The 24,314-nt window shown below is 32.0% G+C and overlaps 1 protein-coding gene and 1 pseudogene across 2 annotated transcripts; both read right to left on the bottom strand.

Annotated features, from left to right (window-relative positions):
• Positions 1 to 9,930: 9,930 nt before the first annotated feature.
• Positions 9,931 to 10,887, bottom strand: LOC308658810 (olfactory receptor 6C6-like; the record flags this gene model as incomplete). Its single annotated transcript, XM_081311731.1, has 1 exon — positions 9,931 to 10,887. One exon carries the CDS (start codon positions 10,885 to 10,887, stop codon positions 9,931 to 9,933), a length of 957 nt encoding a protein of 318 aa, XP_081167857.1.
• Positions 10,888 to 22,616: 11,729 nt separating this feature from the next.
• Positions 22,617 to 24,051, bottom strand: LOC308658245 (olfactory receptor 6C74-like; annotated as a pseudogene). Its single transcript has 2 exons — positions 23,815 to 24,051; positions 22,617 to 23,341 (listed from the first exon to the last, which is right to left on the bottom strand). The product of its transcript is annotated as an olfactory receptor 6C74-like (transcript).
• Positions 24,052 to 24,314: the final 263 nt, after the last annotated feature.

The raw sequence follows: 24,314 nt of genomic DNA, 5'->3' as shown, positions 1-24,314 counted from the left end.
GATCAAAGGATGTTCTTTAGAGAATGAGTTAAAAGACTTTGGTTCCATTTGATTTCTGATCTCCACCCCACCACTTTCTCTCTCTCTCTCTCTCTCTCTCTCACACACACACACACACACACATATAGCACTGGGTTGAAATCTTCTTTAGTAATGCAATAACTTTGAGACTCTAGTTTTCCAATATTTTGTTTGCTCAATTCTCTTTTCTTCACTTAAGCCCCAGTGGAAATCATTAGTAAAGTTTCATAGAACATCTGATCCTGTTACACTCTTTCTTTCTACTTTATAAATTTCAGGATCTGTTCAGTGTCTAGGTTAGTACATTACAGAACAAGCTAATTATTGAATTTGACATGTGGGCAATCTCTAGCTCAGCTCTGTAACCACACTAAAATGCACTTTTAGGCTTCTCAGGCATTTCAGGCTCTGAACCAGGACATGGGAGATGATGGTTCCTGAAAAAGTCTGTCAGCATGAATAAAGCAAAGACTCCTTAGGAACACCAACTGAGTGGTTGAAACACTTGTTTAAGAGAATTTATTTTTACTGTTTCTTTCAATTAATTTATATAACTTTTTGCCTAAAAAGTAATAGAAGTAAGAACAATTTATATTTATTAATTTCAGTAATGATGGGCAGATTCAATTCTCTGTAATCATATCAGCTTACAGAGAAAGAAATCAGGGAATAGAGAGATCATCGAATTACAATTGATGATCATTTCATAAATACTAACACTCATGTCAGTGTTTATATTTTAATTTCATTACCTAGTTATCTATAATTTAAACAAGAAAGGAAGAGGAAATAATCATCTCAAAACATGATTAGATTATTCTTTATTACATTAGGTATGAGCTTAGGTTTTAGATGTAGATCAAAAATACAGATGTGTCATGCAATGGATTGGTGACTTTGGATGCATTACTTAAATTCATTAAGCTTCAGTCTCTGCTTAAAATGCAAAAGGAATTTCAAGACTGTTTTTGAGAATTAAATATAATCATGTAAACAAATGTACTCCATAAATCATGTGGCTCTTAGGTTCTAAAAATAGCTGTGTTGATGATTTTTCTTTTGGTTGGAATTCATTCTCAACTCTTGGAAGAGTACTAATAGTAATTGTGGTTTACTAAACAGAAGTTTATTCCAGTGACTGAAAAATTTTAATTTTATCTCAGTTATCATAACACAAGTGTGAAATTGTTCCACTTATTCCTAAAGAAGCATTGAGACTCAAAATTGTAAAATTTCCATTAATCCACACAGCTAACAAATGTGGAATACACTCTCAGACTGTGTACAACTCAAGTTTATTCCTTTAACACAGTACTACAAGTCGGTATTCAATTTAAAATACAGAGATACGAATAGTAATTTTCTGCTTTTAATCAATAGAAAATGAATAGATTAAGTAAAACAAAACATGCTAACCATTTTATGACTTTTAATATGTCAAGTTCTATTTAACCTTGATTAAAAGTTGAGCTGTTAAGAATTGAATCAATGCTGAAATTTGAGAGACTTCCTCCACTTTCTGTATATCCAACTTACCTCTGGCTGTTATCCAGTTTCACTAATAACCAGAATGACTGGAATAAAAAAAAAATAGACAATGGCTTTGTTGTAATCCAGGGAAACCAGTATTCCTAAAAACATTCCCTCTTTCTTCTACTGAACTAGTATGCTTATTTTAATTGTTTCAGGTTATGTACCACTTAAAATACAAGTCAATTTTTATATTGTCAAAATTTTTGTCTTCTTTTTTCCATTTTATTCAGAGCATATATATCTCTTTGACTATAAATCGTGAGAAAGAAGCAAAAATATAAAATAGAAACAACATCAGAAGTGCTTTAAAACTGTTTGATGTGGTTTCTATAAAAATTTTATATATCATGAGCTACTTAATATGTTTATCCATTTTCTCTGTCACTGACTCAAGGGACCAATTCAGTGAAGACTTCCAGAAGAAGAATGTAAACAAAACTCAAAGGAATATAAACACAATACACATTACTACTGAAGTTTGAAATGAAAGGTTGTGGGACAGTGGGCAATAAGGGGGTCATGAATTACTGTAATATACAACTATGGAAGCAATACTTTAGAAATATTTGCCTAATTTTAAAGACATGTATATATTTAAGTTATATATTTAAACATGTATATATTTAAACACATGTATAAATTTATATGAGACAGTCACAGTACATGAGTGTCTCATAAAGCAAAAAATAAACAAACAAAAAAACAACTTTTAGCTGAGCTTTAGGAATTATGCTACAGATTTAAAATCATAACTAATTACAAAAAGTCTAGTTTATTAATTTGGAATATTTTATTAACTTATGTCTACAATAAAATCACAAAGCTTTCTGTCCTAGTATCCCTAGACTTTGAAAGATTCTCTCCACAGGACAGAATCCTCACTCTGTTTAGAGAGAGTGATGCAGGAATGAATGTGCCACTGTGCCCATATATCAGGCCCTGGGTGGGGCATAACTCACTCACATTCCCTGTAACTGCATCAGGAATAGCCCCAGAAAATTTGAGAATTATATTCCTGTGTCCTTGGTAAATTTACTTCTTATTATAGATTTTCAATTGGGTCTCCCAGGAGTGCCTTCCAAATGTGAAAGTAGAACTGTATGTGAACTCAGATCAATAATTACTTGTGCCTCAGTCCCTTTATTCCATAGTACACACCAATTCTGTCAAGGACTATTTCATTTTTCAATTATGACAATTTTTTTTCATGTCATCTAGAAAAGTATTTGTATTCAAATTCTAATTTTATATAAATCTTCTCTCCACTTTCTAAAAGCCCAATATACATCTGTTTTAAATTGGGTCTTCTTAGTTAAAAATGAGAGTAGGCTCTATTTTGATAAAATTATATAAGGATGGAATATATCTTATTCTAATTAAGACCCCATTCTTGTGTAGGGGGTCAATGGTGGGGTTCACTTAGGTATTTTAATATGTGTACTTAGAATAATTATGTTAGATTGATTCTACCTTCTTCCTTATTCCTTTCCCAACTCCCTTCCTTTCATCCTCCTTTGTATAATCTACTGAACTTCTCTGATTCCTTTCCCACACATTTATTGTGATTTAGCTTCTACATATCAACAAAAACATTCAACTTTTGTTTTTTGGGGGGATTGGATTATTTCACTTAGCATGATAGTCTCCAGATCCATACATTTACCAGCAAAAGACATAAAGTCATTCTTTACACCTGAGTAATACTCCATCATTTCCTTTATCCATTCATCTGTTGATGGGCATCTAGGTTGTTTATATAACTTAGCTATTGTGAATTGTGCTGCTATAAACATTGATGTGGCTGTGTTATTGTAGTACACTTATTTAAAATACTTTGGATATATTCCATGGAGTGGGTCAATGGTGGTTCCATTTCTAGTTTTTGGAGGAATCTCCCTACTGCTGTCCAGAAGGGCTGCACAAATCTTCAGTTCCAACAACAATGCATGATTGTTCCCTTTTTCCCACATCTCACAATCATTTGTTGTTACTTATGTTCTTGATAATTTCCATTCTTTCTGGAGTGTGATGGAATCTCTGTAGTTTTCATTGGCATTTTTCTAATTGATAGAGATGTTAAACATGTTTTTATATATTTGTTGATCATTCACATTTCTTCTTTTGAGAAGTGTCTGCTTAGTTCTTTTGCCCATTTGTTAATTGGGTTATTTGTTTTTATTTTTTTCTTTTCTAGTTTTGTTTTGCTTTGTTTGTTTATTTGGTGTTAAGCTTTTTGTGTTTTTTTTTTTTACATATCCTAGGAATTAATACTCTATGTGAGGTGCAGGTAGCAAAGATGTTCTCTCACTCTATAGACTCTCTCTTCATGCTCTTGATTGTTTCCTTTGCTATAAAGAAGTTTTTTAGTTTGATGCCAACCCATGTATTGATTATTTATTTATTGTGCTTTAGGACTCTTGTCAAAGAAGTCAGTTCCTGTGCCAAAATGTTGAACTGGTGGGCCTACACTTTCCTCTAGTATGTGCAGTCTTTCTGTTCTGAATCCCAGGTCCTTGATCCACTTAGAGATGATTTTTGTGCAGAGTGAGAGATGGGAGTTAATTTTCATTCTATTTCATATGGATTTCCAGTTTCCCCAGACATTTGTTGAAGAGGCTATCTTTTCTCATTGTGTGGTTTTGGTGATTTTGTCTGGTATAACTGTATTACACATTCCTAATTTAAATTATAACATCCTTTGATTTTCAGTGTAAAAACACTCTTTCATGTTTTTGTCTTTGCTCATGTCCCATGATCTCTTAACTTTCTTCACCCTTTGTAAGTGTGCTTGTATTATTAGGACCATCTACATATCTTCATTTTATCACCATGTTTATCTTCTTCATTGTCATGATCACATTTCAAAGATAAATGAATGCATGAACAAAACTGATCTGAGTTTTTGACACACAAAGGTTATCATCACCTCTCTCTGTTCATTCTCTAATTTTATGAATTATGGACAATAGCAGAAAAATCCTCTACTTGTTTACCATAGTACTTCATTAAATTTTAATTTATGTTCAATTTCATAAAGCTCAATTTAAGCTAAAATTTTAGCACATTATGAAACACTATTTATGATAATGAGGCATGTATAAGATGGCATTTGATAAATCATGTCTTGTAATTTTCTCTCAATCATGTGTGTTTGTATAGATTAGCATTTTTAATCTTGGAACTATTAACATTTCCAACATGATAAATATTTTTTTCTCTGAATATCTTTAAACAAATAATATTTGAAAAAATGGCTATCCACATGATCAGTAACTCATACCATATATAAAACTCAAATAAATTATAACTATAAAAATAAAGGTATAAAATTTCCACATAAACACAAAACTGACAGTAGATGTTATCTTGAGCTAAATTGAAACATGAGGCATAAAGAAAAATAATTGATAAATATAAATAATCAATGTTATGCTTTTCAAAACACATTATTTGTGAATGGAAATACAAGCTACAACATAGAAAATATATATGAAAATTGCATATCTGGAAAAGAACTTGCATCTGCAATACACAAAGAATCCCAAATGATAATAAGAGTGATAAAAAATAAAATGGGCATATATTTAAGCACTCATTTTATCAAAGGAATTATTCAATGGCAGAAAAGCATAAAAAGAATGATCAGCATCATTAATCTCTATAGAATTGAAATTATAATTATAGTGAGATACAACTATATACACTTTGGAATGATTAAAGATATATATACATATTTGTCAAAACAACTGTTGGTAAGAATGTGGAATCACTGAAAACCTCACACACTGCTGATGGAATATAAAATTAGATCACCATTTCAGAAAATAGTTTGTCACTTTCTTAAATAACCAAACATTTACCTACCATATAACCAAGCCATTATAGTCCTGAATATTTACTCTGGAAAAATAAAAGTATAACTTGATAAAGCTTTTAAAAATGTATTGACAAAGGGCTGGGGATGTGGCTTAAGTGGTAATGCGCTCGCCTGACATGCACGGGGCTCTGGGTTCTGTCCTCAGCACCACATAAAAAAATAAAATAAAATACAGATGTTGTGTCCACCAAAAACTGAAAAATAAATATTCAAAAATTTTCTCTCTATATATATACTCTCTCTCTCTAAAAAAATGTATTGACAAAAACTGAACCATCATGTTGAAAGAATACTGCATATAAATATATGACTTTTGCCCATACAATCTATCTACTTTTCTAAAATCGTACTATTAACAAAAAAAAATATATAATATTGTTTCATATCAGGACAGTGTCAATTAGCAGATACAATGATTTTTTTCTCAAAAAACAAAGTCATCTTCTCAGTCATGGTCCCTTTTGTACCAAAAAAAAAAAAAAAAAAAAAAAGTGGGGCTGGGGCTGTGGCTCAGTGGTAGAATGCTCCCCTGGCACATATGAAGCACTGGGTTTGAGACTCAGCAACACATAAAAAATAAAATAAGGGTACTGTGTCTACCTACAACTAAAAAAATACATTTAAAAAAACTCTATTCAATAAATCTACCATGGGGATATAAGACACAGACTCTTCTCTGGTAGCAGACTATAGGTCTGAACATTCAATATTTCAGCCAGATTTCAGCCAGAAAACATACATTTTTTTTGTACAGATACTTTATTCATTGACTTGGCTTTTAACTTGCCTTTAGGAAGGTAATAAAACCACATAATTTTTTCAACCCACATTCTTTATTTGTTTATAAGGTCAATACATCTACCTCTTTGATGACAACCTTTAGAATCTGAAAAGTTATGCTCTGTATTTTGGATTCTTAAACAACTCTGGAGGAACAGGAAGTTCCTATTTAGTATTCATATTTATAAAGTTTTATTTATTAGTAAAATCTGATTAACATTATTATTATTGAATAATTCTGAGAATCTTCTCAGACTGTTAAATTTTGAGTACCATCCACCGACTCCTGGGGTTTTATTTTCAATTTCTTCTGGAAGGTTCATCTTTGGTTACTTTGATTTCATAGAAAACAAGATTATTATGAAGAGCATTTCAAAATAACACTGAGTTGGCCCATTTCATTCATTTATAAGTATAAATTATTGAAATTAGTGTAACTGCAGAGAATATTACAGATGTCTATCTAGAGTTTATGAACCATAGAGCACAGACGAGAAGCATTTGCCTGAGTGCAAAGACAACATGGTCCTAATGTCATAGGAAGACCAGGAATATCACAGAAGGAAGTGGGTCCCTTGTTTCCTGTGTCCTGACCAGGCAAAATTAGTGATGGCCTGAACTTTCTCTCTCACATGGCTGCATATGTCCAAGGTTTATTGAAAGCAAATGTATATGCAGTGTAGACACTGAATGGCCCATCTGTAGACAGAGAATAGCCCCATGTTCCCTGGAAGTCCTGTCCACATACACATTTAATTACTGGTTTTGTCAGACTCAACAAAGAATAACCATAGTGGTATGTTGCTAGGTCTCTTTTTAAGTGCTCAGATTGCATGGGCATATTTACTAATTGGTTTATGTTTCAAGGCCTGAATTCCATCTGGAAAGGGAGACAGTCCTTGTTCTGCCCTTGTGGTTGGTAATCCTATCTTGTTATCAGGGCTAAGATATTTTGTTCTTTAGAAAGAGCTGACTGAACATACTGTCTGTCTGAGAAAGGTGATTTTATCTCCCTCTGTGACTATGTCCTTCTGACCTCCCATTATTCCTGCTTATCCCTATTTATCCTATCCATCACTGACTATGCCTTACTGGACTAGGGAGCATCTTTAACTGAAATGTAAATTCCTTATGGTTAGAGGAGTGTAACTTCTGTAGTTAAGGAATAAGCAGAAGAAAATTTGTTTAAAAAACAAAAAACACTCCTAACCCTCTAACTACTTAGAATTCTCTATCATGTGTTTTAGCATCCAAATATATATCTTGTACTATGACATTTTATTTTATAGATCTCAATCTACTGTCAATGAAATTATCAACATTCAATTTCCAGGAGAATGCCTATTTGTCTAGAATGATATAAGTTCTTAGATAGCTATTTGGTGAGGTTATGAATAAAAGAATGAACATAGTTTTGTTCCCAGCATTTGTGATTTGATGACTGAGAAGACTTTGTCCCAGAAGAGCTTGGAGTTGAGATATTATTCTACAAGGAACACATATAGATCTTAAAATCTAGACCTATTTTAGCTTGGAAAAATTAAATTGCTTTAATAGTAACATATATCCTTATGATTGTTGCTCTTTTTTCTGATTCTTCCCTGCATCAGAAATCATCTACTAAGCCCTCTAAAATTACACTCACCAACATCAAAGGCATCTGATATAGCATGAGTAGATTTCATGGATGTAAGCATTCATTATGGACAGAAACTTCAAACAGTCCTTATAATTGGGTTAAATTGAACAAGAAGAAGAAAAAGAAAAATGCATCTCATTCCTTCCAGCCTGTCCACAACACTGACATCATTTTTGAGTAGAGTCAGCAATAAAAGCAATAATTTGCACTCTCTAATACCATGGCTTTGGTTTCATAGAATCTCCATTGAACTATATATTGCTGAGTCAACATCACACATGACCTTTCTATTTGTTCTCTAAGAGCAGAGGACCAACTGGGAGGCCATTTCCCAGTGTTTCCTTCTCACTATGGTAAGTTAAAACCAGGAGAGGACTTTGTGAAAAACGTGCAAGTGGGAAAAAAGCAAAGTTTATTCTTCCCCAGAGGTAGTCAGGCAGCTGAGCCAATGTAACATCCAGAGTATCTTCTCACTAAGTGTTTGGTAATTACCTACTTTACTGCTAAGGCTTTTGGTAAACACTGTCTCAGAAATTACTGAAATGCATTGCCATTTCCCATTCACACCTGCCTCGCCTTCTTTGCAGGCCTCCATCCTGAAATCTTAAGTATTAGTTTGCTCAACATCCTGTCATCAATACTCATACTTTGGCTTTTGGCTCCCTCAGGTCTTCAAAACCAAGTTGAGTCTTGGACTCTGATGAATTATAAAAACAAGTTAGCAAGTTTATTTTCAGGTGAAGTGGGCCCTTACAGAGAGCAAAAAAAACATGGAATGTGTTCCTTTACAGTTACTTCTTCTTTTCCTTGAGAGACAATTTCTTAAGCTTCTCTGCCTGGATGATGGGAATTGGAGAGTGGAATTATCAAAAAATAAGAAGTCCATTCTTATTAATTCCACTTTGACAGATTTTATTTCAAAAGAACATATGTAAGGATAGAAACTTTCAGGGATTGGCATTTCAATTTACTCTCTTTTCACACAAGTCAAGGAAATGATTTACTTTTGTGGAGAGATTCCTCAGACAATAAAACACCAAACTATTGGATAAAGTGAGGAAAAACTGGCAATTTCAAAAGAACAGGAGACATGTTGCTAAATCACATCAGCATAAAGAAGAAGATATGAATGCATGAAAAAGCATGGGTGAACTTTGTTATATTGAGCAAAAGAAGTCAGACATGAAATTCAAACCACAGTTTCATTTATATGAAATTTCAGAACAGGTCCTAATTATAGTGACTAAAAATCGTCAGTGTATCTTTCCATTCAGTGGCTGATGGAGATGATTTTATACACATGCTTTAAATATGTAAATATTTTTCCAAACCAAGATATAAATGAATTGTAGGTTGAATTTCTTTCATGAAATAGTATCACGTGTAGTGTTTAGAAACTGTAAAGTTAGAACCAAAGCCTGGAGTTTAATTTTTTTTTTACCTCAAATGACAACTATTCATGTTTATGTTTAACTTATTCTTAATTATTAAAATTCCACAGGAGAAAAGTTTTCATAGAATACCCATTCCTTGTATATGTTATAGCTCTCATCACAACACCTTTACATTTTTATTTTCCTTATCTTTCTTTCAATGTTCCACATAAATACTGATTATTCTTGGAAGTTTACCTTGAACTTTAAAATTGCTTAGATTTTCTATTACTTTTCTATCACAACAGCAATTACATTACATAATAAATGATCATGTTTTGTGTCTCTGACAATTTTATCAATACAAAATACTTAAGAACAGATGCAATGCCTAGCAATTAGCATATATATAAAAATATTGAACTAAGTATGTCTAGAAGGTTTGCTTGCAAAAAATTTCAATGTATAATTCTACCCTTTAGGGGAATAGACATTTCTAAGTCAAGATAGAATTTAATTTTCTGGATTGAAGAAGACAATCTATTCATAGAAATTAGGAAAATCCACTCAGAAAGAAGAACAGAGAAGTGCAGATAGACATATGAAACCTAATAAGATATAAATATTCAAGGGGTGAAATGTTATACATACAAACTAATGTAATAAATAATCATATTAAATTTTCTCATTCAAGTTCCAATAGCATATCACTTATGTCTAACCACTGACTTGTCCTTTTTAAAAGAACAAAACCTTAGGAGCATATGCTTGAGAGCTTCTTTCACCTGCTGGTTCCTCAGGGTGTAAATGAAAGGGTTGAGTAAAGGGGCAACAGAGGTATTGAGCACAGCTACATCTTTAATTAAAGTCACCCTTTCTTTTGCTGATGGCTTCATATACATAAAGATACAACTTCCATAAGTGATAGAGACAACTACCATGTGTGAGGAGCAGGTGGAAAAAGCCTTCCTTCGTTGTTGACCAGAAGGGAATTTGAGAATGGTTATGATGATGAATGTGTAGGAGAGGATCACTAATAACAGTGTGATGTCAAGTGTCATCACAGCTAAGACAAAAGCCATCAATTCTATGAAATGTGTATCTGTGCAAGAGATCTGCAGGACAGAAGATTCACACAGGAAATGATCAATCACTTTGGAAGCACAGAAATCCAGCTTGAGTAGCAAAAGCAAAGGGGGAAAGATGATTAAGAATCCAGCTGCCCAGGAGCTGAGCACCAATAGGTAGCACACTCTGCTGTTCATAATGACTGGGTAATGCAGAGGTTTGCAGATGGCAACATAGCGGTCATAGGACATGGCAGCCAGGAGGTAAAACTCTGTAGCCCCTACTAGGAAAAAAAAGAATAACTGAGTTGTACAACCATTGTAGGAAATTGTTTTGTCTCCATTGAGAATGCTTATCAGGAACCGTGGAATGCAGACTGTTGTGAACAAAATTTCCATGAAGGAAAAATTTCGGAGGAAGAAATACATTGGAGTCTTGAGGCGGGGATCCAGCAGGGTGAGGAGGATGATGATTAAGTTCCCCATCAGGCTCAAGATATAATTGAAAAATAGAAACAGGAAAATCACAATTTGTAGCACAGGGTCATCTGTCAGTCCAAGTAAAATGAACTCTATCTCCACAGATTGATTCTTCATTTCTCTTTTGTTCTATCTAATTGACATAAAATAAAAATTAATATTACAAGAAGTTATTCCTTCCTTTTCATCTAAATAAAGTTTCATTTTCAGAAACTTACAATTCACAAATATTTTTCAAATCAGCTGAGAGTTCATCACAATGAACATATCCTTCACTTCAGTCATCATCTTTATAAGAACACTGAGAGATCCTTCTATGACCAATCTTTCAAAAGCTTTACTACAATAGGCTACTATGATAAGCTATTCAAATATTTGATTATTTTTTTTGAACCAAATATTGAATTCAGGGGCACTGAGCCATGTTCCCAGCCCCTTTCTGTATTTTATTTAGAAACAGGGTCTCATCAAGTTGCTTAGGGTCTCACTAAGTTACTGAGGCTCGTTTTGAACTCCAGATCCTCTTGCCTCAGCCTCGAAGCCCCTAGAAATACAAGCATGCACCACCATGCTTGGATTGATATTTTTAAATTTTTTAAATTTCTGAATTTAGCTAATATTTCAAACAAATTTTCATTCAAGTGATACAATGGTAATAGGAAATAGTGTGTTTTATTTTCCTGTAGCCATAATAACTAAAATTTGAAGATACATATACCAGTATAGGATATCTAAGGAAGAAAATATATATGAGGATCTAGTGAGTATCCAGCAGGGTGAGTGTGGAAATGATCAAATCGAAATAGTGCTTAGCATATAATTGTGAAGCAGGAAAACAAATAACACAACTTTCAAATGTGGGTCATCATTTGAACCCATTATGATAAACACAGCCACTACTGTATAGTTTCCCATTACCATTTTCTGACTTTAATCAAGTCTGAATGGTGGGGGTTAGGGAACAAACTCTATCAAATAACAGCAATAGCTCGTGCTTAAGTTACAATTAGCAAAATTATGTTTCAGGTAGAGTAATGCAATGCTCATTCATAATGCACAGGTAATTTGCTGGTAAGAAAAATAATTTGAATTTCCAGAACACTTTGACAGAAAATTAAAATTTTATATATTTTAGCAATATTATAATTCTATAAATGTAATGAGTGTTGGTTATTTATATGAATAGTTAGAAGACCCATAAATCTTGGAGAATACACATTTTTGATTAATACACAACAGTTGAGATGGCATATCAGTTCTTGATTAGTTTGTAAAGTAGAACCATATACACAGCAATCTATATTTGTCATTTAACATACACAGAGAAACAAATCTAGTCTAGACAAGTAACCAGAGTGTGGCCATCTCTGCTGTATGAAAGTTTAATATGCCTGATTATTAAATGACTTTTATGGCTAATTATATCACTGGTCCTCAACTATTTCCAAACAACCAAGGTACAATTTATTTGCTTTTCTTGTGACAATTTCTATCTCCTCATCTCTGATGACATCTATTCCAGATGCCACACACTTCCCAAAACATTTTCATTATGAACAATTTGGTAATGCTGTTATATATAACAAAAAATGATTTTCTTCCAGGTATAGTTTGAAACTTGATAAGATCTAATAATGTGAAATGTACAGTAATGATTTTCAGAAGCACAGAAATATAAAAATGTGTTTGGGATGTGCTATGAGAAGGGAAGTATAATGTGAGGAGAAAGAAAGGGTCATAGTAACCTAAAGAAAAAATTATATTTTTAAAAAGTTAGGGGTATTAGCTTAAGAAAAAATTGAATGATTAAAATACACAAAGATATATATGTAATAAGGGAAGAAAATTTAAAACAGAATATTCTTCTTTATAATAACATACCACTTTGTTGATTCCACAAAGTAGACTACAATCATGAGTATACTTTAAGTCAGCAAAATTTAGAAGGAGAAGAAAAGTTAGTGATAAATTTTAAACTTACACTGGGTGGTTGGACGGTAGTTCAGACAAATTTTGGATAGCATGTAGAGCCTTCCCAACATAATAATATTCATATGTCAGGCAAACAAGCTACTAGGTCTATGCCTATAATCTGGTGCCCACTGAGAACTATAGATAAAACAATTACTTTCTTAATGCTCTGCATGTGTTATGTGGGACAAATGAGATTAAATATTAAAGAAATGTGCTCAGGTTTACATTTAGAGCAAAGGGTCAGATTAATAGAGATTATTTTCAGAAGTCCTGGCTTTAAAATTGCACAGGTTTCTAAAAGCTTTTATGCAAGCTTTTTGTTTTAAAGTTTTAAATAGAAGCTGAATTATAGTACAATATTTCTGAAAAGAATGAGTGATACCCCTATGTAAAAATTCTTTCTTAGGTGTTTTATGATCATCACAAAATATTTAAACCTATTTTAAATGGTTGCTATGTAAAACCTTGTGTTTTGCATTGAGGATATTAACAGAATTACTTTCAACCTAAAATGCATAATTTATCTTTAAGACAGCAGAATACATATAAAAATAAACATAAAAGAACCAAAGGTGAACCAAAAAATAGAGCTTTTACCAGTGTTCTGTACAGGAATTTAAAGAAGTAGATATTTGAGTATTTGGATCTTTAGATGGGCCTTCGAAGGAGATAAAAAGATGAGACAAGATATGCTAGACAGATGAAGCAGGATAAGCCAAAGAACATCAATGGCTCCAACATAGTTTGGTTGAAAATAGTATTTAGAGTTCCCCTGTTTAATCATCTTTAATAAAAGTATAAACCAGTGGAAAGAGCAGTGGTCCATGTCCAGAGTTTTTTACCACATTAAAATGAATGTAAATTGTATATTGTAAATTTATCTCATAAACACAAACCATCCCAAAGGCAACACTAATATAAATGTTTAATTATATAGTAAACTACAATTTTCTCATATTAAATGGTTGATTTTTCCTTATTCAACAATCACACATACCATGTATCTGCACAATGCATATTTTGAGGGAAAATAATATAACATCATATGAACATGGGCCAATAAGTACAATTATATGCAGTTTTGTTGAAATAGTAAATATAATATAAAAATTGAAACTTAAAATGCTAGTCATTTTTAAATCATTATGTTATCTCATCTATTACCTTTCACCCATATCTACAAGCTGAAGTACAGATAATAGTTAAAACACTAACCTTTAATAGTTGAACACAGATTTGTATCTGCTTCTTTGGGCCAACCTTATGCACTTCCATACTTAACTCATCATCCTGGTGAGCAGAAAGCACTGAGGATACATTTTTCTCCCTAAGCACTTAATTCTACATAAACATGACTGATTTAAATGTTATTTTAGAAATATTAATTTTGACTAATTTATTATATGTTCTTAGAAAATTTATCAAACTAACTTCTTTCTAAAATTTACTATAACCCACTTATCTGAAGTATTATACCACTTGCTAAATGTGATGGGCTATAAAATATGAAAATTAATTATCACTTGATACTGTGAAGGATTTATGTCTTCTGTTTTACAGGAAAATATCTAATAAGAACAAAGAATTCTCAGGATAACTGACATCCCAGAATATCATTTCCTAAGGGATGGCCAAATTATTTTCTACAAACACACACACACACACACACACACACACACACACACACTTTTATATGTTCTAACTATGCTTTCAATGAATTCTGTATATGTTGCTATACTAGTTGATTGCCTACCACACATCCAGTCCCAGATACATAGTTAGGAGTTTAGAAGTACACAAAAAGAATAATATTTTTAGGTTGATATGAGAAGTGAGAATATAAGATATAAAATATAGCCTCTTATAGACTAATTAAGCTCAGGCTACATAAGTTATATGACACATACCCTGTTTCCGTTTGGTTTATTCACTAAACAAGAATATCCTTTCAAACACACACATCAACACATGGAGATATTTCAAATTTGTTAATGGATGCATAGTCCTTCTTTGTAAGGATGTGTCACAGTTGATTTAATTCCTCTCATATTTGGCTAATAGATTGTTTACAATTTTGACAAGTAGAGACCACAAATGAATAAAATTGTGCATATATATTTTCATAAGTTTTTTAAATAAAACTTAAATTACATAATCTAATATAAATTATTAAAATTAGGATTTATGGATCAAAAGCAAACCCCATTCACTTTCAATTAGCAATGTTAAATCATTTTCTACACACAGCATTTTAATTGCCATTAACATTGTATTATTAGGGTTCTTGTTTTTCATTAACCTTAACAACGGAGTAAATTTATATAGTTACAAAATGTTAGCTATCCTATGTCTTAGACATGGTAGTTGAGAATCATTTTACTTTGCATTTCTCTAATTATATGTTGGATTGAATGTCATTTCACAAGTCAAACTGCCATTTCCTATATAATTATGAGTTGTCTATATATGTCTTTAGCTAATTTTCTCTATCAAGTTTTTATTTTCTTACACCTTTTAAGAATTGTTTATAAATCATTAATATCATCTTTCCATCTTTGCTGTGTGATAGATATTTCCTCCTATTTGATCATGACTTGATTTTTTTTATGAGTTTGTGTCTAAGTAGATGTAGGGGGAAAAAAGATCTTTATTTTTTGTGTCTTCAAAAGTGTCAATCATTTTTATTGTACTTGTATTTGATTATAACAGCTAGAAATCTTTTTCTAACATCAAATATGTAAAATAATCCATCATATTGACTGTTTTCTTTCTTGTATAGCTTTTTGTTTAATATAATTCCATTCATTTTTATTGTTGTTATTGTTGTTTTGTTTTGTTTTGCTTTTATGTCTGTGGTTTTGGGGTCTTATCCAAAAATTTTTGCCCATTCCAAGGACTTAAAAATGCCCTCTCTGTTTTATTCTGGTAGTTTCATAATTTCAGGTTTCACATTTAAATATTTCCTTCTCGTTGAGTCAGTTTTTGGAACTGGTGAGAGATGGGATCTAGTTTCATTCCTTAGCATTTGTATGTTGAAATTCACCAGCACTGTTTATTGAAAAGACTATCTTTTCTCCAATGCTCGTTGTTAACATATTTGTCTTGAGTCAGGGGCTATAGGTGTGTGGGTTGCTTCTAGGCTTTCTATTCTGCTCCACTAGTCTGTGTATCTGTTTTTATCTCAATACCATGCTCTTTTGATTACTATAATTTTTCACTATATTTTGAAGGCAGGAAGTGTAATGCCTCCTGCTATATTCTTTTTGCTCTAGAGTGTTTTGGTTATTTAGGTGTTGTAAAGAAAATAAAAAAGAGACACATATGCAAGATTCAGAAGCAGAAAAAAAAAAGGCAGAATGGCAGAATGGACAAGCAACCAGCTTTATTTATATCAATAAGTTACATTAGGTCTCTGGCATAGGTAGTACACTACTATTCATTGTTTCATTAGGCAGGTTATAGAGTTAGCAACATTATGCAGTTTATTCCTCAGTTACCTACTATAGTTGCAATGTGCAATGTTAGGAGCTTTGATTAGCTCTAAAGAAAGTCTATAGTTTAAAGTTACTGTTATGTGGGCAGGTTCAGGTACAGTGGAGCTTGGTGAAATATTGTTGTTGTCTAACAAGAGAGTTTCAGAGCTATGCACCTGAGATCAAGGTCAAAGCTGATAAGACTAGTACAGAGCATGCAGGTATTGTTGCAGCAGCTAGGCATTCTGTTATTTGCACAGAAGTTTTCATAGCAGCTAGGCATTCTGTTCTTTGCACAGAAGCTTCCTAGCCACCAAGCATGCCACAGTCATGAAGGTATCAGAGACCTCAACACAGAACCCTTACATTTAGGGTCTTCTATGGTTTTATATGAGTTTTAGGATTTTTTTCCTGGTTCTGTGAAGCATGCCACTGGTATTTTGATAGAGCTTGCATTGAGTGTGTAGACCACGTTGCGTAATTTAGACGCCTTAACTTTTGATACTTCTAATTGAAAAACATGGAATGTCTTCTTATGTTTTGTGAATTTCATCTTTGATTTCCTTCTTTAATACTTTTTTTGCATTGTGAGATTATTCTTACACACTTTATATTTTTCTAACTATTATAAAAGGATGTTTTTCTTGATTTTTAGATAATTCACCAGTGACTTATAGAAATGTAACTGATTCTATATATTGATTTTGCATCCCGTAATTTTGCTGAATTCATTTATTACTTCTAATTGTTGCCTGGTGAAATCTTTAGGAAGATCATGTCATCTGTAAACATGGACAATTTGACTTCCTCATTTTTAATTTGGATGCCTTTTATTTCTTTTCTTGCTAGGATGTTCTGACTAGGACTTCTAGTAGTAGTTTGAATAAAATTAGTCAAATAGGCATCATCATTTTGTTCCAGATCTTAGAAATCTTTCATCCTTTCCCCATTTAGTATGATGTAGTCTTTATTATATTGGGATACTTTCCTTCAAAATCTAATTTGTTCAGAGTTTCCATCACAAAGGGATAATAAATTGTATCAAATGCCTCTTATGTATGTATTAAAATTATCATTTTTGTCCTTCATTCTGATGACATAGTGTATCTCATTTATCAATTTACATGTTGAATAATCCTTTCATTTTTATGATGAATAACATTTGATTATGCAGAATAAATTTTTAGCGTACCATTATATTCAGATTTTAGTATTTTGTCAAGAATTTTGAATCTATATTTACTGAGGACATTAGAATATAGCTTTCTATTTGTGGTGTGTGTGTGTGTGTGTGTGTGTGTGTGTGTGTGTGTCCTTGCCTAGATTTGATATTAGAATAAATTGGTGAGAATTTCTTTTTCTTTAATGGGAGATTTTGTAAAGTTTACATGTGACAAGGGATTAATACCCAGATTATATAAGGAACTCAAAGAATCTGATAGCAAAAAAGAGAGAGAAAGAAGAAAATAAATATAAAAACAGGCAAACAAAAAACAATAATCTTATTTAAACATGGGCAATAAACCTAAACAAATATTTATAAAAAAAAGACCAACACAAACATGAGAAAATCCTCAGGATGACTAGTTATCAGAGGATTGAAAATCAAAACCACAATATTATGTCATTCAAATAAGAGTGACTATAATCAAAAAGGTAAAAGATACCAAGTGCTAGTGAAGACGTGGAAAAAATAGAACCCTTGCATATATTGGTGGGAATGTGAACTAGGACAATCATGGAAAACTGCATAAAACTTCCTCAAAAATTAGAAATAGAACTACCATATGTTCCAACAATCCCAGTGCTAGGCACATATTCAGAGGAAATGAAATCAGTATGTCAAAGAAACAGCTGTACTCCTATGTTTATCGTAGACTATTCAGATTATACAAGAAATGAAACAACCTAAATGTTCATCAACTAATAAATGATAACATGGTACAGTCATGCACTAGAACCAACACCTGGAGGAAAAATGAAATCTTGCCATTTGAAAAAGCATGAGTGGAATTGGAGATCATTATGTTAAATGGAAAAAGCTAGGCACAGAAAGACAAGTACTACAATGATCTGAAAATGTTTACTTCATAAAATACAAGAATATAATGATAGTTAACAGAACTGGGCAGAACAAGGAAGAAGGAGGGATGAGAACTGGTATATTACTGGGAATTAAGACACATTTAGATAGGAGTACGAAGTTCTTTGCTATTGCACAGTAGGGTGAATATAAAGACACTATATATTTCAAAAGCTAAGAGAAAGGAAAGTATATGTTGTCACCTTGAAGAAATAAAAAATATTTGGGGAGATATATGTGTTTACCCTTATTTAAATAATTTATAAGGTACACATAAAAACTTCAGATCATATTCCATGAATATAATTTTATGTTCTATGTATCAGTTAAAAATTCAAAAAGAAATTTACCCACATTTTCTTTTAATTATGTTTAGTTTCATTTTTTACATTTAGAACTCTAAGCTATTTGAACTCAGTTTTTATTTATATTTTAAGAAATGAGTGACCTTTATACCCAAATTACTTATCAATTTGCCCTATAATATGTATTTAAAAGTTCATACATTTCCTGTAATCTTCTCTTTATTATATGAAAAATTTCCCATATAATTTAGTATATATCAATCTCTTCATTCTATTCCAATTTACCTATTTATTAATACACCTACAACTTGATATTTTATTAAATATTCAATCCCTGATAATTGTTGTTCCTTGTAGATTTTCTTTTCTTAACAATTTTTTTAGGCAATAGTTGCTTTACTATTTTTTTCATATATAATTGATTTTACCTACAATCATAAGAAAAACCTTGTTGGTATTTTTATTGAGTTTTTATCGAACTTTTAGTAAAATAATTGAGAATTTTTTTTCATTTTGTAATTAATTATTCTATTGAGTCACAAAAAAGGATTTGTTTGTTTCTTTCTACCTTCAGGAATTGTGCATAATGTTTTACTTTTTCTAAACAAGAGTTATTTTCTTCAAAGTACAAACTCAACAAATCCTAGGATAGTCTAATTAAAAATAAAATGAGAGAAAAATAAAATTAGTAAAATCAAAAATGAAAAAGAGAAACATTACTATAGATGCCTCAAAAATAAAAGAATCATAATGGACTATTATGAAAAATTTTATGTCCCCAAAATTGCATAAACCAGAGATAATGAACAGATTCCTAGAAATATATACCCACCAAGACTCAATCATGAATAGCCTGAAAACACTAAGTAAAAATAAAGAAATTGAAGTCATAACCAAACTTCCCTCCAAAAAGTAAAGCCCAAGATAAAATAGTTCTAATGATGAATTCTACAAAAATTCAAGGAAGAATTAATACCAATTTTTCAACTCTTTGAAAAAAATAGAAGTACAGGGAATATTTACAAATTCGTGAGATATCACTGTGATACAAAAGCCAGAATATCTCAAGTATTTTGATCACAATAAAAATCCCAACTCAGCTTTAAATTTAAAATATTGTCAATGGAATGTAAAATTAGCTCAATAAGTAAGTTAGCAAACAGAGAATCTGTTACTAAAAATTTCAAGTTATGACCAGCTTTAGAAAATTAATATAATTTGTAAGAACATCTAAATATGGTGATTATGACATGTTTGGAGATAGACAGCAATAAAGATAAGAAATTAAAAATTAGAAAATTATATTTTGTATTATTCAAAAGAAAACTTCAAAATTCTGAGAATTTATTTCATGTGTAAATGACATAGAGCTTTAAGAAGTCAAATCATAGATTAATAATATTAAATTACTTATTTTTTTAAAGAGAGAGAGAGAGACAGAGAGAGAATTTTTAATATTTATTTTTTAGTTTTCGGCGGACACAACATCTTTGTTTGTATGTGGTGCTGAGGATCAAACCCTGGCCGCATGCATGCCAGGCGAGTGTGCTACAGCTTGAGCCATATCCCCAGCCCCTTAAATTACTTATTCACTTACTAAAATTATTGAAGAAATATTTACATTAAAATGTAAAAATAAAATTATTTATTTAAAAGATAAGGGATTTTATATTACTATTTAACTGATCACATTTTTTAGATATTTGTTTTGATATAATAATAAACATTCTAACAGTTTTCTTTTTTTCAGTTGTTACATCATATATATTTATATAAACTTTGCTACAAAATTTTACCTATTTTTCCATTTTTCACTCATTTATACATATTTTTTATTTGTTCTCATTAGTTACATGACATTAGAATACATTTGACATATCATACATAAATGGAGTATAACTTCTCATTTTTCTGGTTGTACATGATGTAGAACTACATCAGCTATGTAGTCATACATGCATACAGGGTAAGGATATCCAATCCATTCTATTATCCTTCCTATGCCCCTTCCACCTATCCTTCTTCACCCCACTCTGCCTAATCCAAACTACCTCTATTTGACAGTTTTGTTTTGAATAATAAATAAAGGTCTTTCACTTTAAATACTTTATTTCAATTCAGGAAGATTAATTTGATAAGTAAAAAAAAAAAACATGGCTGCATGCATAGTCAGAATGGAACTGTATAACTATTAGAATCTCTGTTGAAATAAGTTAATTTAAATAGTTAATTTTATTGGTAAATTAAATGGCAAATTAGAATGACTTGTGGGGTAGGTCACTGAGTTATTAAAAAAAGTTATGAAATAAGTAACACAGAGAACTGATTGATAACTATGCATTGAAATGAAAACAGAGATACTTAAGAAAACTGATATTTGAACTAGATAGTTAGAAGGCTCAGAAAAACTAATATATAAAATATTTCAGAATAAATGACAGGTAGTTTAACTTGAATGGTATTGTTTTAAGCAAACATTCCTCATTGATACATAACAGAATCAAAATTAATGAATCTATTGAGAGTTCTTTAGGCTTGACTTTTATTACATTGTCACAAGATATTTATACATATGTGTGTGTATATATGTACATACGTGTGTGCACACATATAATTTTGTGTTCTCTTCATATTTCTAAAACTTATATAATGCTCTACGATCATCAGGTGTAAATGGACAATTTAGAAAAAAATGTATACATAAATGAAAAGAAAAACAATAAATAACTTATAATCAATTGTTTAAATATGTTTTTTCCTGAAATCATGTTTATAACCTAAGTATCTTCTAATATCCAATTTGTTCTACAAATTGTACAGAAACTTGTATAATTGTATGCTATGTTTATTTTTCTCCCTGGTTATATTTAATCCCATCCCTTTGGGTGATATTTTCAAATATATTTCTTTCCAACTAAGATTCTCACTTTTAAAAAATGAAACGAAAAAAGGAAATCCGATCTAATAAAGATGTTTATGGGAAAATGTTCTTGAAATTAGATGTGTATCTTTAAAACTACTATTTTATTTAATTCTTTTGAAGTTCTGTTTATTCCACAGAATTTAAATTTCAGAGTCTCCTAATAGATTCAGTCCTAAGCTAGCAATTCAGTAAGCTACAAATTGAATCTTCTACTATCTTGGTATCACTGGTAGGAAGTATACTATAAGTATATCAATCTGCATGTCTGTACTAATATATACCTAGGTCAGACATAGAGGTCAGACAAATAAAATTTGAAAACAAAATAGAATTAGCATTGCTCTTATTTCACAAAGATTCACAAATCATTTAGAATTTACTTTAGGATTATCTCAAGTTAATCAGAGGAATTTGGGGGAGTTTAAGACCATCAAATAAGTATTATATTTATTATTGGTTTTCAAAATGAACCAGTAATATTGTTACAGTTTTTTAACCATGATAAAAATAATTTATAAATTTAACTTCTTTCATCTAAAAATTAAGTGATTTGTTATTTTAGAGCATATGCACATATACATAGATATGTGTGAATATACACTCAGAAACAGGCACATATAAAACATTTAAATATACATGTCAAAGATAAATGGTGCTCAAAGGCAAACATGAAAAGCTCTGCTATAATTGTCTTTTAATCTACTTAAATACAATATTGGAAGCATAAAAATAAATATTAATTCTAAATTAGTTTGATGGGTCATACGTCAAATGCAATTTTAAATGAGATAAACTTTTTAGTCTTACCTTATTGAAATTCTTAAGGAACAAAAAGAGACTTATTGAAAGTGGAAGCTCAACATTTTCATATGTCCATAGAAAGAAAACTAAGAGAAGTGAGGAAATAAAGTCAAAAGAAAAAGGGAAGCTTTAATGGGGATTAAAAGAAAAATTAGCATTTCAGACCAAAGTTTTATGAAAAAAATATTTTTCAAAGGATATAAAGTTAAATGTCAGAGTAATGAAATAAAAAGTAAAGGAGGAAACTATCTCCTGGAAGCTGCTGATACTACCTGGGCCTTCTTTATTCATATTTTTTGTATAACAAAGTGAAACATTAATTTCTTTGAGAAAGAGACAATCCTGTGTAGCAGATTAACAAAGGCTTTTTCACTTGTTGATTCTGTAAGGCATAGATGAAAGGGTTCAAAAGTGGAGCAACTGAGATATTGAAGACAGCAATTCCCTTGGAAAAAGATGTTCTTTGTTTGATTGAAGGTTTAAGATGCATGAAGATGCAGCTGCCATAGGAAAGGAATATCATGATCATGTGAGAAGAACATGTGGAAAAGCCTTTTTCCTCTGACTAGTTGAAGGGATTCTTAGAATGGTCAGGGCGATATAGGTGTAGGATATTATCACCATGACTAATGTGACCAAGAGCGTCACCAAAGCTGAGATGAATCCCATCATCTCCAGGAGCCGTGTGTCTGTGCAGAAGATCTGCATGAGGGGTGTAGTGTCACAGTAGAAATGATCAACAACGTTGGAGGCACAGAAGTCAATATTTAGACCTAAGATGAGTGGTGGGAAGATGACAAGCCAGCAAGCCAACAACTGAGGACCAGCTGAATGCAGATTTTGCTGTTCATGATGGTCATGTAATGAAGGGGCTTACAGATGGCCACATAGTGGTCATAGGACATAGCTGCCAACAAGTAAAATTCTGATGCTCCAAGTAGGAAGGCAAAAAACACTTGAGTAGCACAACGGCATAGGAAATGGTCGTGTCCCCAGTTGCCATAGTAGCCAGCTGCTGAGAGCCATTGCCAAGTAGGAATGATGCATCAAAATTTTCTTGTCAGCCTACCCCACGTTGCTTAAAGGAAGGATTCTCCATTGTGGAAATGGGCTTGCCTTTGGACCCAGGTCATTTGCAGTGACATTGCATGTATGCTTGAGTAAGGTGACCTTGCTCAAGGACCAGGGCAGATCCGGGTTTAGGGTGGATCAGGTTTTAGGGAGTATCCTGCTCCTTGGGTTTAGGGCGGCTCCAGGTTTAAGGTGTACCCTGCTGGGAATAGGGCATATCCTGCTGCCTCAGGCATGCCCACTCCTTGAGTTCCCATTGAGTTCTCGTGGGATTCAGAGAGTATTTGGGATTTGGCGAGAATGTGGATTTGCCCAGAACATGTGTTGTGTGTGTGTGTGTGTGTGTGTGTGTGTGTGTGTGTGTGTAGAGTGCCGGTGACAGTTCGAGAATAAAGAGTTGCTGTTTGAATCTACAAGGTGTGTGGTGGCTCGTGATTTGTATAGGAAATTTCTAAGAGAGAAATTCTGAAGGAAAAAGTACATGGGGATCTTCAGGTCCATATCCACTAGGGTGAGTGTGATGATGGTCAGATTGCCAGTGACACTCAGCCAGTAGGTAAGAAGCAGGAAGACAAATAACACAACTTTCAATTCTTGGTTATCAATCAAACCTGCCAGGATGAACACTGTCAGTCTTGTGTGGTTTTGCATTATGGTGGGTGCTCTTACTTTCACCAAGTCTGAATGCAAAAACAATCCTCCTCCTTCTCTCCTCCTTATCTCTTCCCCAAATAACAGTGGTAACTAGGTTTGAGCTAACATTAACAAAGCAATATACCAAAAAAAAAAAAAATACACAATGCTCATTTATGCCTTAAAAATGATTATGCCAGCAAAAAACATTCTTTTTTTTTTCAGGATATCTAGTCAGAGAACTAATAAATTAGTTTGCAATTCTACTGGAGAATAATCTA

Source organism: Spermophilus citellus (genome assembly GCF_964194105.1).
Source record: "Spermophilus citellus genome assembly, chromosome: 10".
NCBI lineage: Eukaryota > Metazoa > Chordata > Mammalia > Rodentia > Sciuridae > Spermophilus > Spermophilus citellus.
The sequence above is the reverse complement of the archived record's forward strand: the minus strand, read 5'-3'. Positions and strand labels throughout refer to the sequence as shown.